We start from the raw sequence: 17,105 nt of genomic DNA on the forward strand, positions 1-17,105 counted from the left end.
CAGAGACCAAGGGTCCTCGCAAAAGAAACTCTCAGAGAATAGGCGTCCTAAAGAGTGGTAAGGTAAATGAGCTCTCAGAGACCAGACGTCCTAGAGAGTGGTAGGGATAAATGAACTCTCAGAGACCAGACGTCCTAGAGAGTGGTAGGGATAAAGGAGCTCTCAGACACCAGGCGTCCCAGAGAGTGGTAAGAATAAAGGAGCTCTCTGACACCAGGCGTCCTAGAGAGTGGTAGGGATAAAGGAGCTCTCAGATACCGGCCGTCCTAGAGAGTGGTAATAATAAATGAGCTCTCAGAGACCAGGCGTCCTAGAGAGTGGTAGGGATAAAGGAGCTCTCAGAGACCAGACGTGCTAGAGAGTGGTAAGAATAAAGGAGCTAGCAGACACCAGGCGTCCTAGAGAGCGGAAGTGATGATCAATCAGTGGAAACTCATGTCTTTTGCAGTGTCCTGGCTCCTTTTATCCATACCCTGCATCCGCCACTGCTATATAGAAAACAGATTGCGATCATGCGCCTCATGACTACTAACCACAAAGGTGACAGATTAAAATCGTGTAACGTTCAGTGCTGCCAACTTACTAGAACAGAAATGGCTGGCATTTCAAAAGTTGAGTTCTTTATGGAATACCTTTTATGAAATGAAATCTTTTGAGTTTTACGTCCCACGGTTATGCCGGTTAGGCTAAAGGAGACGGTGATTATGAGAAATGAATGAAATGAAGAAAGTGGAAGAACCCCGAGAAAACCCACGCACACGGTGTTTGTCCACCACAAAGTTCACATGGCGGGAGCAGGGTTTGAACCCGGGACCCCAAGCACCAGAGGTGAACGCTCTACCACTGAGCCACCGCGGCCCCCGGAACACCTTTTATATTCCAATATATAGATCTCGTTGATCTAAATACAACGATATGGGTGAGTGTAAAAGCTCTTACGCAATTTTTGAAAACATCACACAAAAACTAAATTTTATGTCACATAATAGTATGTCGTTTGTTAGAAATATTGATTCATAATCTTTATTTTTCTGGAACAGATTGTTCATTTATTTATGTGTAATGTACAGGATGATTGTAAAGTCAGAACCCATTGTAACCATGAAAATTCCAAAAGTAAACAACCTATCACAGTTTTATTTCCATTGAATACGTTATTAGGATATACCATTTCGTTTTTAAGTTATATTTCAACATATGCACCTGCATTTTCCATACTGCTGGAATATTTTAGGAACAGAATCCATGGTTCTTCTTAGTATCTAAACTGGAACATTTACAAACACTTCACGGATATTTTGTTCAAGACTGTTAATATTCCTTGGTTTTAACTTGCACACTTGTTCTTTAGCTCAACCCCAAACGAAGAAGTCGCATGGGGTTAGATCAGGGCAGCGTGCAGGCCATTCTGTCGATCCCGGCGGCCAATATATCTGCCAGGGAAATTGTCATCAAACCATGCTCTCACTGGAATTGTATTTTCCCATTATTGGAGCACAGGTCATACATACGTTCGAAGCATGTCCAAGTATCGTTCACCATTCATGGTGTTGGTAGCACTTACGGACCAATGAATCTGGTAGATGTCATTCCACACCAGACAGTAACTTTGGTCTTGATCGAATTTCTTATGACAGTTTTCTTTATTGTCGTAGGGTTAAGTGTTGCATTCCTACCTCGCTCTTGCCTCCACCACCTCTGTACTTGCACCACCGACCTCCAAACTTCATACCTGACGGCAATCTTAGCTGTTTTCTACGCTGTATACATCTGCCATTTTGCGATTTTCTCTCGATCAACTTCTGAAATCATAAATGGGAAACCTCACATTAGTAAACATGCCAGCTAGAGCTAATGCTCGTTTCTAGGATAATATAAACTTTAAAAAAAGTATTGATTTACAAACACCCTGCATATGTGAAAACACTGTTAACCAGCTGATTGTATGTATTGTTGCTTGTCTTCAAACGGTGACATACTCCTAACAGTAACACACAATCCCGTACCATGATGCACATACTACTTACCAAAAAAGTACATAAATAATGATGACTTGTAATCTCTAACAATATTCTTTTTTCTTTGTAGAACTCGAAACATCCGCTCTTTCGTCAGTTGTGGGAGAAGATAATAACCAGTGACGACCAGAACTTAGTTTCTTCATTGAGCGCAGGCTTTGATCGAATGTGTGAAGAAGATTATGTGTTTCTAACAGCAAATGAATATAAGCATATAACTGGGACTCTTAAGTGTCCATTTGTGGTTTTGGAATCCAGTTACTTCACTACTGGTCTATCTTTTGCTATGATTAAAGGATTCCAATACACCAAGTTATTTAATTATTAGTAAGTTCTATTTTTCACCTTAAAATCTTTTAGAAGAGAAATATGAGGGATCTTACTCAAAACTATCCTAAAAAAAAACTTCATAGACAGTGACTAGAAATCCCCCCCCCCCTTTTTTAGCCAAGAATATATGTCTTACTTTCGAAGCTTTATTCTGCATAAACACTTTCAGTTAATTCACAGATATGATTAGAATTTTGTAGTTGTGATGAATAACTAAAACTGAATTAGAAAATATGTAACCTATGTTGCACTGAATAGAATTTATTTAACACATTTCAGAACATTTAGTAAACCCAACCGTGACAAACGGCAGATTAACCAACTGTCAACGTTGGCCCTCTGTAGACCCAACCGTGACAAACGACAGATTAGCCAACTGCCAACATTGGCCCTCAGTAGACCCAACCGTGACAAACAGCAGATTAACTAACTGCCAATATTGTCTCTAGTTATATTTGGCCTTATTCCCAAACATTTGCAAACCAACTCAATTAACAAACATAATCCAGTGCAAGGTCGAAACTATTTACTAATACCTAAAATCGTGTTCTATATTATAATACAGTTATTGGACAAGAAACCGCCTTTCTATGACATATTGTTTTTCTTTCCTCTCTTTCCCTTTCTTCGTGCCCCGTCCAACCATTGTAACGTAAGATTATTGAGTTCTAGATCCTTTCTATTTCAAGTGTGTCATCGGAAAATATGTGAAACATACTTCGGCTCCAGCCCCGTCGTCTTCTTCGAGAGGAAACCTTCCCTTTGCTTTGGAGAAAGAAGTTAATGACTTCAGTTGTGTTGCCAAATTTGTCATTCAGTCGTTTGGTCTTGACGAGTGAAGATCGTAGGCTAACAAGGCAGGGTACCCGTAAAGTAATTCAATGTGGCAACCCTGTCCACATCCAACTGTTGAAGGATATCGGCCACAACGACTTGTCCCTCCTCTTTCGAGGGGGCTAAGGTAAAACATACCTAGACAGCAGCGCCAGCACGGGCACTCTTGAAATAAAAAGGCTCTAGTAAAGTTCATCTGTAATTAGTTGATAATAATCTATGATTGCTTTTTAAATTTAATGAACTCATAGCAGTAGCGTAGCCAGGATGTGTGTTTTTTTTTGGGGGGGGGGCAAGTGCTGTTATAGGCACATATAGAAAAATTACAAACATAAAAATATATAAACATAAAAATATATTTAAAAAATTACAAACATCAAAGTACCAAAGTACATTGCCGGACCTCTTTGGGGGGCCGGCCCCTCTTCCCCCCCTTCCCTACGCCACTCACTCAGAATATTTCACTAAACAACAAGGGATGCTTGTTTCCTCTCCAAACTATGCTTAGTAATAAAATTTGGACTATATTGTCAAATTTTACTTATTTTTGTCCTTTTATGTTATTTTAATCTGCTATAGCGGTATTCAGAAATATATATTCAGATGTAAACTATCTATATTTGGTTTCTTCTAATTTTATACTCACAGTTATCACAGTAAATCAAGGTGACCAGACGTCCCGTTTTAGCCGGGACAGTCCCTTTTTTTCCAACCGTTGTCCCGTTTTTTTCTGATTCTCGAACGGGACGCCTAAATGTCCCGTTTTTAAGTAAAAATGACCTAGGTGTCCCGTAATTATTATTCAAAATACAAATCGTAAATGCAAACTCCACTCTCTTCCGTACCAACACTCGTTGCCAAGGTTCAACCGTATCTAGAACTTCTGAATTTTCAAATAGGAATTGAGTGTTCGTGGTTCAAGTGGGAATTGAGTGGGAATTCTGAGTGTTCAACTAGTTAAAAGAATTGTTGGGTAGAACTTGCAATCGGGAACCATTATTTGTTCATGGTTGTGGTACACGTAAAGTTAGAAACGGTGTGTTATCACTCTTACTTGTGTATTTTGTAAATTGAGAACACTGCTGAGTCCCAAAATGCAATCTGGAAATCAGATATCCCCACCCCCGTAGCCAATTCGTATGCGTCCCGTTTTCGCAAGTGAAAATTCTGGTCACTTTGCAGTAAAAATGTTTTCCCTTGTTATCACTGTCGCCCAGTTTAAATATTTTATTGTATTTATAGTTATCACTTGAAATCATATCCACATACTCTTCAATTTGCCGTCAATGAATTTGGATAACAAACGTATAAGGAAATCATGTATGGGGTTGCAAAAGCTTTATATTGCACATACAATGTAAGTTAACTTGCAATCATATACTCAAACACATTCGGAAAAGTTAGTTGCTATATAGTATCTCAGGCGACATAGGTCCCCGTTAATTTAGTTATTGCTATGTTTATTGATTTAATAAATTTCTTGTTTATTACGTTGCCAGCTACCAGTGGGGGGGGGGGCGTTGCTACCGTTTACGGTTTTGTTTCGGAGGGGGGGGCGTTGCTAACTTTGTTTCTGGATATGTGTAAATTCTGCAAGATATTTCATTCACTGTAAAATAGTTTATTGAATTTCGGGGTCGATTAAGCCCGGAAGCCCCCCTTAACTACGCCACTGCCAGCTAGTCATATTTGTGTGTGTTCTTATTTTGAATTATTCCATTTTCAGATCTTTAGTCCTGTTGAGCCTTCTCTTGTTTTCCTTTTCCCAATATCAATAGTCTAATTTGAACAATGTCGTTAAAACAAGATGCAGTTCATTTAGCTTCAGTCTTTACTGAGTTACTGGTTAAGCACTAAATCTTGACATTAAAAAAAATGTATTTTTGCAATGTAGTTGGGCCAACTTCACGTAACTTCTTAAACCACGGGAAGTTGTCCTAACTACATTACAGAAATGCAAATTTATTTATGTAAAGATTTAGTGCTTATTATTGCTTAAGTCCATAGAATTAGTACTCAAATTGTTCTAGAGAAATATATATTGATTACTCTGATAATTTGGTTAATGAGTACTTGATCCGATTTCTCTTTTTTCCAGTTTACTGATCCTGAAAGAGGGAGGAACCATGGAAAGAATGAAGGAGCGAAAATTGCAGATGACCATTGATAGGCCTCGAGATTTCTCCAGCGTTGATTTCTCTCGGGTGCTTCCAGCACTGACAACTTTGTGCGCTGGAATTTTTGCCTCCATTCTCATCCTCCTCGTGGAACGTCTTATATACACCATGACAAAAGCAATGAAAGAAGTTCCCCCTACGCCACCACCATCACCAGATGACTCCTCGGAGAGTTCAGCTCCTTGTGCAGAGTTGGAGTAATAAATATTTATTGAACAACAAATCAATGAAAACATTAAATTGATAAAATTAATGGTTAGAGCGGGAGTGTATATCAAAGGACCTCATTCCTTTTGTAATAAGGACGAATAACTAGATATCATGAAAAATCTGATGTCATGGATATACGAAGTGTGTTCAAAAAGTATCGAACCTTATTTTCCCCCGCACTGGAGACTTTCTTCAGTGTAGAGTAGAGGGGACACTCATGCGCAGTCGTGATTTTCTTTTTCCGCTCGCAGAGAGCGTCAGTCGTTGGTAGTCGGCCAACGAGTGAAGACGTGTACTGAACGGTCGATGGATTTCAGTTTTTTTGTTTTTTTTTTTTTTTTGGGTAAAATGACAGGAAAACTTGAGCAGCGAACTTACATCAAATTTTGCCAAAAGCTTGGCGATACCCAAGTGTAAACCATTCAATCGGATCAGTATATTCAATTTTGAACCAGAATTTGGTCATGAGGAGATTGGCCGCGAAATTTGATTCAAGTTTTCATCGCCAAACACAACTTTCCTGTGAGTCGTCAGGATCCCTACTCACCTGACATGTCTCCGTGTGACTTTTGGTTATTTCCCAAACTGAAGATGCGTTTAAAAGAAACACAATTTGAGTCAAGAGAAGACACCATGTGGAATGCGACTTCACCGTTGCTCACCATTCCAAAAAACTGCGTCCCAAGAAATGTTTCCAACAATGGCGGGAGCGCTGGGAGAAGTTTGTGCATTACCGAGGATACTACTTTGAAATGGATTAGTGTTTCGGATTTCTAAATCAATAAATGTGTTTTTGCCAACCAAAGGTTCAATACTTCTTAAACACACCTCGTATTAAGGATACAAAACTTTAATTTCTTCAGTACCAATCAAAAATAATGAAATATAATAGGATTTTTAAAAATATGTCATCCGATTGTATACACTTTAATTATTAAAATGATAATAAATGTGAAAGACTATAGTTGTCACCTTCCGTTACCCTCTATCTAAGATCTTTAAGCAGGAAAACACCAAAAATCAGTGATAAAAAAAAAAAAAACGTCGTAAGAAATCTAGGCCATGTGACAAAAGAAGTAGATGCATGGTCTTAGATGAGATGTCTTGATTGTGATATTTTTAACAATTGTTGTCTTGTATACCAGTGGATCTCAACGTGGTCGTTAATACCCTCAGGGAGATTGTCGTTACCCAAGGGGGAGCTGGAACAAAAAGGGGCGCTTGGGGACGTTCGATGGAAGGAATGTCAAGGAAAAGATGGCTAATGTAAGACAAGTTATAGAAACAAAATTTCCTTCCATTTTTTTTTTAATATATAAATAATATTCTTGAAGGCTAATTTTAAGAATTGTAGCTTTTTTTATTATTTTTTAAATCTTAGACTGCTTCGTCCAAGTCTTACGTTCAGCCTTATGCATGGATGGATTGGATTAAGATGACGGGAGCACTCAGGACAATTGCATTCATAACTTTCAGGCTCTTTGTAAGGTGGTTAGGCAACCAGCATGATCGTTGTGGTATGCTGTGTTGCATAACTTGCGCCTGTTGAACAGCAACGTAATGCCAATTCGAAAATCAATAAACTCAACATAAAACTCATGAGTAATACATATTATAAAGGCATTTCTTCAATTGTAGAATCCGCTACCAAAAAAGAAAACACACACACACACACACACAGATGGTACTTGAACAAGAAAATCAAAAAATGTAAAAAAAAAAAAAAAACCGAAAACTTCCGTTCTTCCCACCCCCCAAAAGCCGACTATTTATGGGAAAATATCTCCATTTCAAAAAGTCAGCTACTTGCATCTCCAATATACAGTGATTTTTTTAAATATACAGTGATTTTTTACTTTTCTGGGGAATAGGAAAACTGTACACAAAACCTGCATCTTCCTTGTTGAAACATACAATATTTCAATATCCATTAACACTGAACTAGGTGGTTGTTTAGTGAAGTTTGCTGAATCGAATGATGTGGAAATTTCGGTACTGTGTGTTCAATCGAATGATTTCGGTGCAGTGATAAAAGATATAAGGTTTTATTGTTTGCTCTAGTTAATGACGTAGTTTCATTGCTTGTCTAAGCTACATTATTGAGGTATGATTTTCGGTCCTTGGTTCTGATGAAGAATGATTCTTTCTATGGGCGAAAGAGTTGTGTGCAAACCATTTAATAGAATCTTTAAATTCACTTAGGTATTATGATAATCCTCAAACCTCTTGAGCCTTGACATTAGTTTCTAAAATGTTATTTTTTCCTTGTTCCAATGTTTCTCTTCGTCATAACTAATAGATTTGGCAAGTACGTATCACGTCGCAAATGTCAGAGTTTACGATGCGTTTATATAATAACTTTTGTATTCTTTCAGAACTTTCCCCTTTTCTTTGTGTTTGGGTCATTTGAAAGCACCCTTAAACCATGTTCTTAAAGCATTTTTTTTTCATTCTCTAGGAAATTCCTGACGAAATCATTTTTATTTTTTATTTTTAATCGAACACAAGAAGAAGAAAATGAATTAAGGATCGGGTCAAGAAGTAATCCATAGGATTACATGAATAAGCAAACAGTGGGGTTTGCGAAAACTGAAGCGCTTAGAGCACAAAGGAATTAAATCAAATTACCAAAGTTGGGAGAAAAAGAAACATTAAGCCTCTATGGTATGCTTAAGTAGGCCTACATGGAAAAGTTAACATTATTTCTAAAAATGGTATCCACGGACAACAGAGAGCTATTCTTCAGGTTAAAATAAAGCGAAAATCTTATATAATGGATTACCCTTCGGGGTCTCCTGAAGCCACTATAGTAAATAAAAAATTTCACTATGTGGCAACTTAGCAGTGTAAATTGAAATCATAAGCATTGTTCTACGAATCCATCAAACAGTTACATACATTGTTATGTTAATAGGTGGTGCTATTGTCAACGTTTATTGACTTTAATTGCCATCTGAAAAGACTTGATGTAACTATTTGATGGATACTCTATGGTTCTTTAACTGTTACGTTGCCACATAGTGCAATTCGCGTCTCCAAACGAGAGCCTGAAAGGAATACAATTATATACATATATTTCGCTTTATTTCACTTATAGAATAGTGATCTATAGTCCATGAGCCCCATTTTTTGAACACCCTATATATATATATACTGTATACACTGGGTATTTCAGATAAAACGTTCTCTAGTTACAGCTCACAAATGGTTGAAGATAAATCTTGTAAGTTTCCTGATTAGTGATAAATTTAGATGTCTTATTTCGTAAATAACATATATAAACACATTTCTTTTTATTATTGTTAATTAATATACAGAGTAGTGCAAAGGTGGTTTACCTACTGTATATACAACGAACTCATCACTCCACAACAGCTCTGAGCCTCAGCTGTCGACAAAAGAATAACAAGTGCGCTGTTGCTAAACTCACACGACAACGTAATCAATCCTGTCACTGAAATATATCACTTACCATGATGTGCAATTATATCATAATATACATATAACTTAAATATTCTTTGAGGGGAGGGGGTAAACTGATTTTTGTGCCACCCTCTGAAATCTTACTCTTATAATTTCAGGAATAGAAATCTTGCTTTATCAAGAGCAATAAATAAGACTAGAGTTTTCCCTTTATTTTTTTAACAAGTGTGAATTAAAAAGTCTCAGTGACAGCAGGTATGATTATGATTCGACAACTCTGATTTTTTTTTTTTTTTTTTTTGGACAATAAACAAGAAGTATTTGATTTTGTAGTTGTTATTATCCAACGTTTATTCTTCCTTCCATTCGTTACAAATATTCTTGTTACAAAATATAAATAACACGCGAACATTAATTAATAGATACATATAATTATTTTCACAGTATAAAAACATGTAATCTCTTTCACTCCATCAAGTGGCCAGTAGATATTAGAATCTTTTAGAGAAAATGTCCATAAATTATTTCCAGTAAGAAGACTGGACTACGTGAGTAAATTTTCTAATATAATGATGCAAAAATAACTACAATAACAAAATACAAGTTTCCAGTGGACTATCAATATAGCACTTTAAAACTTAATTAGCTGAAAATCGACTCAGCTCCAAGGAGATCATCTGGTGCATGGGACCCACGGTTCGACACTATCTCCCGCTAAATAAGCTGTGTGGTGGGCAAACACCGTCTTCTTGGATTTCCTCTAGGTTCTTCATTCCACCGTTTAATTCATTCTCATCATCACCTTGGAACATATACGTGGGACGTTAAACTAAAAACGGAGATCAAAAATTGAAAAATTTAGTTAAAATGGGCATAGGGAACTGAGATACTTTACGAAGAGCAATGTTTTGGTTTACCCAATGATGAAGCTCTCATCCCAAATAGGCCTAGAAGTATGAAAGCTAAGAACCTTACTTCCCTTTTGGTACGCCATCTACTACTACCACTAATAATAATAATAATAATAATAATAATAATAATAATAATAATAATAATAATAATAATAATAATAATAATAATAATAATAATAATAATAATAATAATAATAATAATATAACCGACTAATTTTCAAGTGCTATCAACTGGACACCTCAGAAGCCAATGAGCTAATAGTCTTATTACTCCCAAAGTGAATTCTAATATCTACCAGCATTCATTGACAATAAAGAATAAACAAACATTTCTACGATACGAACTCAGTATATGATACAACCTGTCACTTGGGTCCACAGAAAATCTCCAACATATACCGGGTAAGTCAAAATAATTTGAATGTTAAAAAATCACTGTTAAATGTATGCGGAATATGTTATTAACTGATATGTAAATTTTCATATGGCAGCTCCGGATTTTTTTCTTTTCCATAAGCATTCAATATTAACACCTTTCGTCACACAACAGACGTCAACATGTAACCAATGCTTTTGCAAACACGACGTGTCAGGTTTAGTCGGTGGCGACTATTATTCAACAGATACGCATCTTTAAGTTGCCCAGGTTATGACACTATTGGCAGTGCCATAAGAAATCAGTGTAAATTTTTAACTTTTTAAATAAACTTCGTGTTGAAAAATTTCTGGAAATTCTCTCTTCGCAAATGTATACCTATATATATGTGTGTGAGAGTTAGTGACTGTGATAAAAATCGCCCTGAATTCCTTCACTTCTTTGTTAAAAAAGAAAAAGAAAGAAAAGAAAGAAAGAAAATCTCACATTGCCCCTTGACTTGAGGTAATCACGGCTAAAATGAACTACTGCATCAGTAGTTTAGTTATTCAGTTTGTGCTGCTAGTAAAATCGAGATATTCACCTTGGACTAGAAGCCGAGACGGGCGAAAGAAGCAAGCTAGTCTGACCAGGGCGGATCCAGGACCGACTTATGGGGGGGGGGGGGCGGTGGTTTGTCATACTGCTACACTTTGTAAAGAAAAAATAGCGACACCTCAATTCTCAAGCGAACTTACACAGAAAACCATAGTTGCAGCCCGTTAGAAGAGGAATAGAAGGAAATGAAGAGTGGGATAGTTCATTTGCGTTATTTGTGACACCTGTGGTGTTCGACATCGCTTGCCAATTGTTTGTGTATCAGTAATATTTTCACTAGATAGCACTGAGTGCGTCTCGTAGATTATTGTAGTGAGAATTTTGTATTTCATTTGTGATCTATAGGCTGAGGTAAATAGCGTTTTATGATTGTTCTTTGCTTGTCAAGTGACAAAATTGTTGTTGTGCAGCGTTGTTTGTATGTGATATTGTTGCTACATGTGGACTGTAAACAAATAAGATGGGTAAGAAATGTGACTTGTTGCCATGTGAACAAGACATAATTATTGCTTTGCGCAGCTAAGGCAAATCTCTAAGGGAATAGATGGAATACTGAAAATCCATGATTCTACGGCAGGAAGAGTAATCCACAAGTGGAAACAGCATAACAATCGTCCCTTCGTCAATAGTTTGCAAGAAAAATGAAAGCATCACCCAGAGCAGATTGCTAAATGAAATCAATAGCACTGCCGATTTCAGGAGTGATTTCCCCAAAAATCGCTTCTGTAGTTTGACATGATCTTGGAACTGCAGTTACTCGTACAACTGTATTGTCTTGACTGTATGAAGAGGATATTACAAAGAAGAAACCGCGTAGAAAGTCCAAACTGACAAAACACAGAGGATTTCAACATCTAGTTTTGTGAGTTGATATGCAACTTGGACTTATGACAACTGGAAGCACGTCGTTTTCTTCGTTGAAAAGAAGTTTAGAATAGAGGGAAACGATGGTGGTGTGAAGTTGTGGATACGAACAAGCAAGGAACTTGACAAGGATTTTGTTTAAGAGATGCAATTACTCAGTTACTGAGTGATGGTATGGGTTTGGTTCATCGTTAAAGACGTCAGAACAACGGATATATGTGAAGGATCTTTTGATGCACGAAAATATCTTCAAATTCTGGTACGTAAAGTTCTTACAACAGCTAAAGACGACTTTACTGAAGAAAATTTGGACTACTTCCTTTTCCAGGACGATAATGCTTCATGTCACCAAGCGAAAATCCTTAATACGTGGTTCAAGAATATGACTATTTAGAAACTCATATGGCCTACAAACTCACCTGACATGAATCCAGTTGAAAATTTGTGGATCAATATGAGTAGAAGATTAAATAGACAACTATCTCAAACAGAATGGAATTCAAGGAACAGATAATCCGGGTGTTATTCCGTGAAATCGAGGTTGCATTTTGCAATAGCCTTGTTACCAAAGGTCTCCGATGATTCGCTGCACTGCAGAAAGCCCATGGTGCACATACAAAATACTAGTTTGGTGTATGGTACTTCCCGATGTTTGCACATAATATGTCTTATCCTCAAGAAATTCCATTTCTTGTTTTCTGCTATTGTTGTTGATCTTTTTCAGTTTTGTGTATAACTCTTCCTATAAACGATTTTGCTCAAAACACACACAGCTACTTATATATGCATATAAATTCATATCAAAAGCCTGAAACTATGGCGCAAGTATTAAGAATGAACTGCTCATTAAGAATATGCATTGTAATATTATCAGGAATTCATGTAAAAAATCATATTGATTAAAGTATGTTGCGAAAACCATATCCGAGTAAGTGTCGCTATTTTTTCTTTACAGAGTGTACTTTTAAGGGCTCCAAATTTTGGGAAGGATTTTATTTATATATATAAAATAAGAAAGCTTCCTATTCTGGGGGGATCGCCCCGATCGCCCCTCCCCTGGATCCGCCCCTGAGTCTGACTTGAGGATACTGCGTTAAACAGCTAGTGAACAGGAACGTCCAGGGATCGAACCCAAGAAAGTCATAAGGTCATTAAATAGAGGAAGTCTTTATAGCTTATCTTTAAGGTAAACTCACAAAGAGAAGAAATGAAATGACTTAAAAAAAAAAAAAAATAATGTCCCATGGTTATGCACTGTAGATTATAAGAGATGAATGTTTAATAAAAGTGGATTATTGTGAATTTTTTTGTTCTCTTCCACCGTGAATTGAAGTCGGGACCACGTACGCTAAAGCCACACGCGCTAGCCACTAGACCAGCACAAGAACCAGCTCATAAAGAGAAGTCGTAGGAGGAGTGAGATAACGGAACAGGGTGGCCACGTCATCAACTGATGATGCGTATGATTAGAATATCGAACTTTTGCTGTTTCCATTAATGGATTTCATTTTATTGTACCTTCTACGAGTATGAACTAACTTCTAAACCAATTCCTGAAATTGTTCAAATCATTTTGATTCACTACATTTAAGTGTTCAGTTTACATTGACTTACGATTTTTCGCAAAGAAATTGTAGTTTTGCGTCCCACTGAAGATTATGCCTTGTAGTCTGCAATAGACGAATAATTAATGGAAGTGAATGATTATGAAAGAAGTAATGGAATGAAAATGTGGGAGAACCCCGAGAAAACACATAGAAACAATGCTGTCCGCATGTACCGGAGGCGAGTCACCGTGTCCCCTCCGAATCGGAATTCTGGTTATAAATTGAATGTCCCTCGTATGATATAAACTAAGATCTTCATCAGGTAAATAATCAGAATCCTCGCTGGATATGGTGGGTACAAGATAGAATCCAAAGACGAGTTTTATTAGGGGTCCTTGAACAAACCATAGGGTTAGTTACTTAGAAGTTTCTAAACAAAACCTTAAAGCACTTACGATAATTGGTACTTTTTCTTATATTCGTACATAATATCACGCCATACCTCCGTCTTGACTATTTTTAATCTCCCCCTCCCTTTTGTATACGAGAAAAGAGTTCACATAACGTGCACGTCAAAGGCAAAAGGCGCAGTGGCTCAGTGGGAGAGCGTTCACCTCCGGTGCTTGGGGTCCCTGGTTCGATCCCAGCTCGCGCCGTGTGGACTTTGTGGTGGATAAACACCGTGCTCGTGGGTTTTCTCGGGGTTCTCCCGTTTCCTCCTACCAGGGGCGGATCCAGAGGGGGGCGATCGGGGCGATCGCCCCCCCCCCCACAAGAGGAAACTTTCTTATTTTATATATAAATAAACCCATCCATAACAAGTTTGGAGCTCTTAAAAGTAGCAGTATTACCGCCGACCGCCCCCCCCAGAAGTCCGTCCTGGATCCGCCCCTGCCTCCTACTTTCTTCATTCCACCATTTCACTCATCTCTCATCATCACAGTCTCCTTTAGCCTAACCTGCGTAACCGTGGGACGTAAAACTTAAAGATTTCATTTCATTTTTATAAACTTTTTCCTCCCTTATAGAGGTTCGGATCTAAACTGTAGGTTATATAACCACTCTAAGAAATCAAAGAAGTTACTATTTGGAACGCTTTGATCATTAATATCGTTTTCAGCTCAGTGAGAAAAAGACATACAAAATAAATTTTATGTCGAAAGCTGAAATTAAAAAAATAAAATAAAAGCTAATTACAAATTTAAACCAGTAGAGAATGATCCATGAGCATTGCCAGAGCGAACTTAAAAAGAATGGATAGATGGAGCGGGAAGAATAACTGTCATTGTTCCTAGATGTAAAAGTAAATCTTTTTATCCGCACCACCTTCTCTTTCTCGTAAAAATTCGCGAAATATCATCTCTCTATAACTTACAGTTCTCGAGATACGGCTGCTTAAATATCTAGAAATTCGAACTTTTTTGGCCAATATCTGGGGAACAGAGGCCAGTTGGCCAGTAGACAGTTAATCAGTGGTCACTGGTTACTATTTGGTATTAAAATGTTCACCATCGTCCCAGGTATTGATCAACATCAATATGATCTCTGCGTGACTTACGGTTTCCGAGATTTGGCTCCTTAAATCTCCCGTAATCGGAACTATCTTTTGGCCTATATCACGGGACAGGTAAGTCATAGGGAGATGATATTGGTGTTAATCAATTCCTAATAGAATGTTAAACATTTTCGTACCAATATTAATTGATGGCCACTATCCAACTGGCCACTGGCTAAATCAGTGGTCAATTGGCCAGTGGCCATCGGTTACTGTTTGGTGCCAAAATATTTTCCATCCTCTTATGTACTGATAAACATCAATATCATCTCTCTACAACTCATAGTTCCCGAGCTATGGCTCGTTAAATATCTGGAAATTGGCCATTTTTGGTCAATATCACGGGAACTGTAAGTCATATAGAGATGATATTGGTGTTAATCAATACCTAAGGTGATGGTAAAAATTTTGATGCCGATATTAGTTGGGGGCCACTGGCCAACTGGCCAAAGCAGTGGTCATGGTCACCACTTACTATTTGGTACCAAAATCTTTTCCATCTTCTTAGGTATTGACCAACATCAATATTATCTCTCTACAACTTATGGTTCTCGAGCTATGGCTCGTTAAATATCTAGAAATTGGCCACTTTTGGCCAATATCAAGGGAACGCTAAGTCATAGAGAGATGATATTGGTGTTATACCTAAGAGGAAGGTAAACATTTTGGTACCAATATTAATTGGTGGCCACTGGCCAACTGGCCATTGGCCAAACCAGTGGCCTGTTGAACAGTGGCCACTGGTTACTATTTGGTACCAAAATATTTACCATCCTTTTAGATATTGATCAACACCAATATGATCTCTGTATGACTTACGGTTCCCGAGATATAGCTCCTTAAATCTTTGGAAATCGGCCATTTTTTGGCCAATATCTCAGGAACGGTAAGAGTGACGCGAAAACTTTAATCACTTTCTCTGATAGTTTTTGATGCTCTATCGAATGCAGGGTTCAAAATTGAAAAAATCGCAAATAAATAAATAAATAAATAAATAAATAAATAAATAAACCGACAGACACGCTGACAGAAAATTCAGTAACGAACTTGTTAAGTTCGTTGAAAAAAAGAAAGAAAGCACTTGAATAAATACAAGGAATAATAATACAAGCAATAATAAGAATGAAATATTTTCGTATCGATAGAAATAACTATGCTTCTAACTCAGTAGCCCTCATCATTGGTCTAGTGAGTAGCGTGCGCGTTCCTGCGTTGGAGCTTCTGTGTTCGATTTCTGGTGGAAGAGTATTGTAATTTGAATGCATTTTGGTGCTTAGATTTCTCATAAACTGTAGATCCAGGTTTCATGTAACCGCAATGCTGAGAAAGGTCGCTAAACTTCAAGAAACAATAATCTGTAACCAATGAAATTTAAAGTTAAATTTATAGTTAAATAGAAAACGTTAAATATCGTTTTCTAACTATAATTTTTCGCATATCTTTAGGGGGTGAGGGACAGTGCATCTCTATGATCCCCGAATCCCTCATAACCAATAGGCAACTTGTAATATGATTCATTGTAATAATTGAATGGACATTTCCTAGTATTCTTTGTATTTTCTAGACTATGATGATGGGACATTTAGTCTTGAAAGCTGTGTCTTTTTTTTTTTTTTTTTTTGTTTTGTTTTGTTTGGTTCATACCTATCACGTAAGTGTCTTTTATTCATATGTATACGCTAAGATTATTCTCTTATTACAATGTATGTACATATTATTTACTCAGAGATGTTACATGCTTATGGTTTAAAATCATAATTGCGTTCCTTTCTACTTACTAATCACAAGTAAAATATCTGTTTCAAATTTTAACATTTGCGCCTACAGACTTACTTCCTTATCGTTGACCAGATTGTAGCACTAGCTTAGTTTGCAAGATTTAACACTTTTCAGGAGAAAGAATATGGGAAGTGTTTATCCGTTCTTCGGATAAAGCGTAGCGTGTATTCCATAGATATAATTTGTAGACTTTTTTGCTTCTGGGATATGTTCAAAGACATTCTTTGAATATCTCCATTGCCAGCAACAATGACTTCAAGAACCCCATTAAAGAAATGTTCAGCCGGTGTGGATCGACCTAGGCTACCACCTATACGTGTGCCGTATGACGAAAAGAGGAAACATCAAATATTTACAATGGTATGGGTAAAACTTGTTTTCATTTCTTACTGTCTAGCATTCAGCATTTAATTTACAATATTTGCTGAAATAGAGTTTTATATAAAATTCTATGAAACGTTTGTATTATGTGTGTTAATATTTA

The 17,105-nt window shown here is 37.1% G+C and overlaps 1 protein-coding gene across 1 annotated transcript in view; it reads left to right on the plus strand.

Moving 5' to 3' along the window:
* LOC145684598 (glutamate receptor U1-like) overlaps positions 1 to 6,259 on the plus strand; it is a 79,364-nt gene extending 73,105 nt beyond the window's left edge. The window contains exons 7-8 of the mRNA XM_081756991.1: positions 2,089 to 2,345; positions 5,281 to 6,259. Of these exons, the coding sequence (XP_081613117.1) occupies positions 2,089 to 2,345; positions 5,281 to 5,560 (537 nt within the window). The 3' untranslated portion in view covers positions 5,561 to 6,259. The remainder of the gene's footprint in view (positions 1 to 2,088; positions 2,346 to 5,280) is intronic.
* The last annotated feature ends 10,846 nt before the right edge of the window (positions 6,260 to 17,105 follow it).

Source organism: Thermobia domestica, chromosome 5, assembly GCF_964235325.1.
Source record: "Thermobia domestica chromosome 5, izTheDome1.hap1.1, whole genome shotgun sequence".
Lineage (NCBI taxonomy): Eukaryota > Metazoa > Arthropoda > Insecta > Zygentoma > Lepismatidae > Thermobia > Thermobia domestica.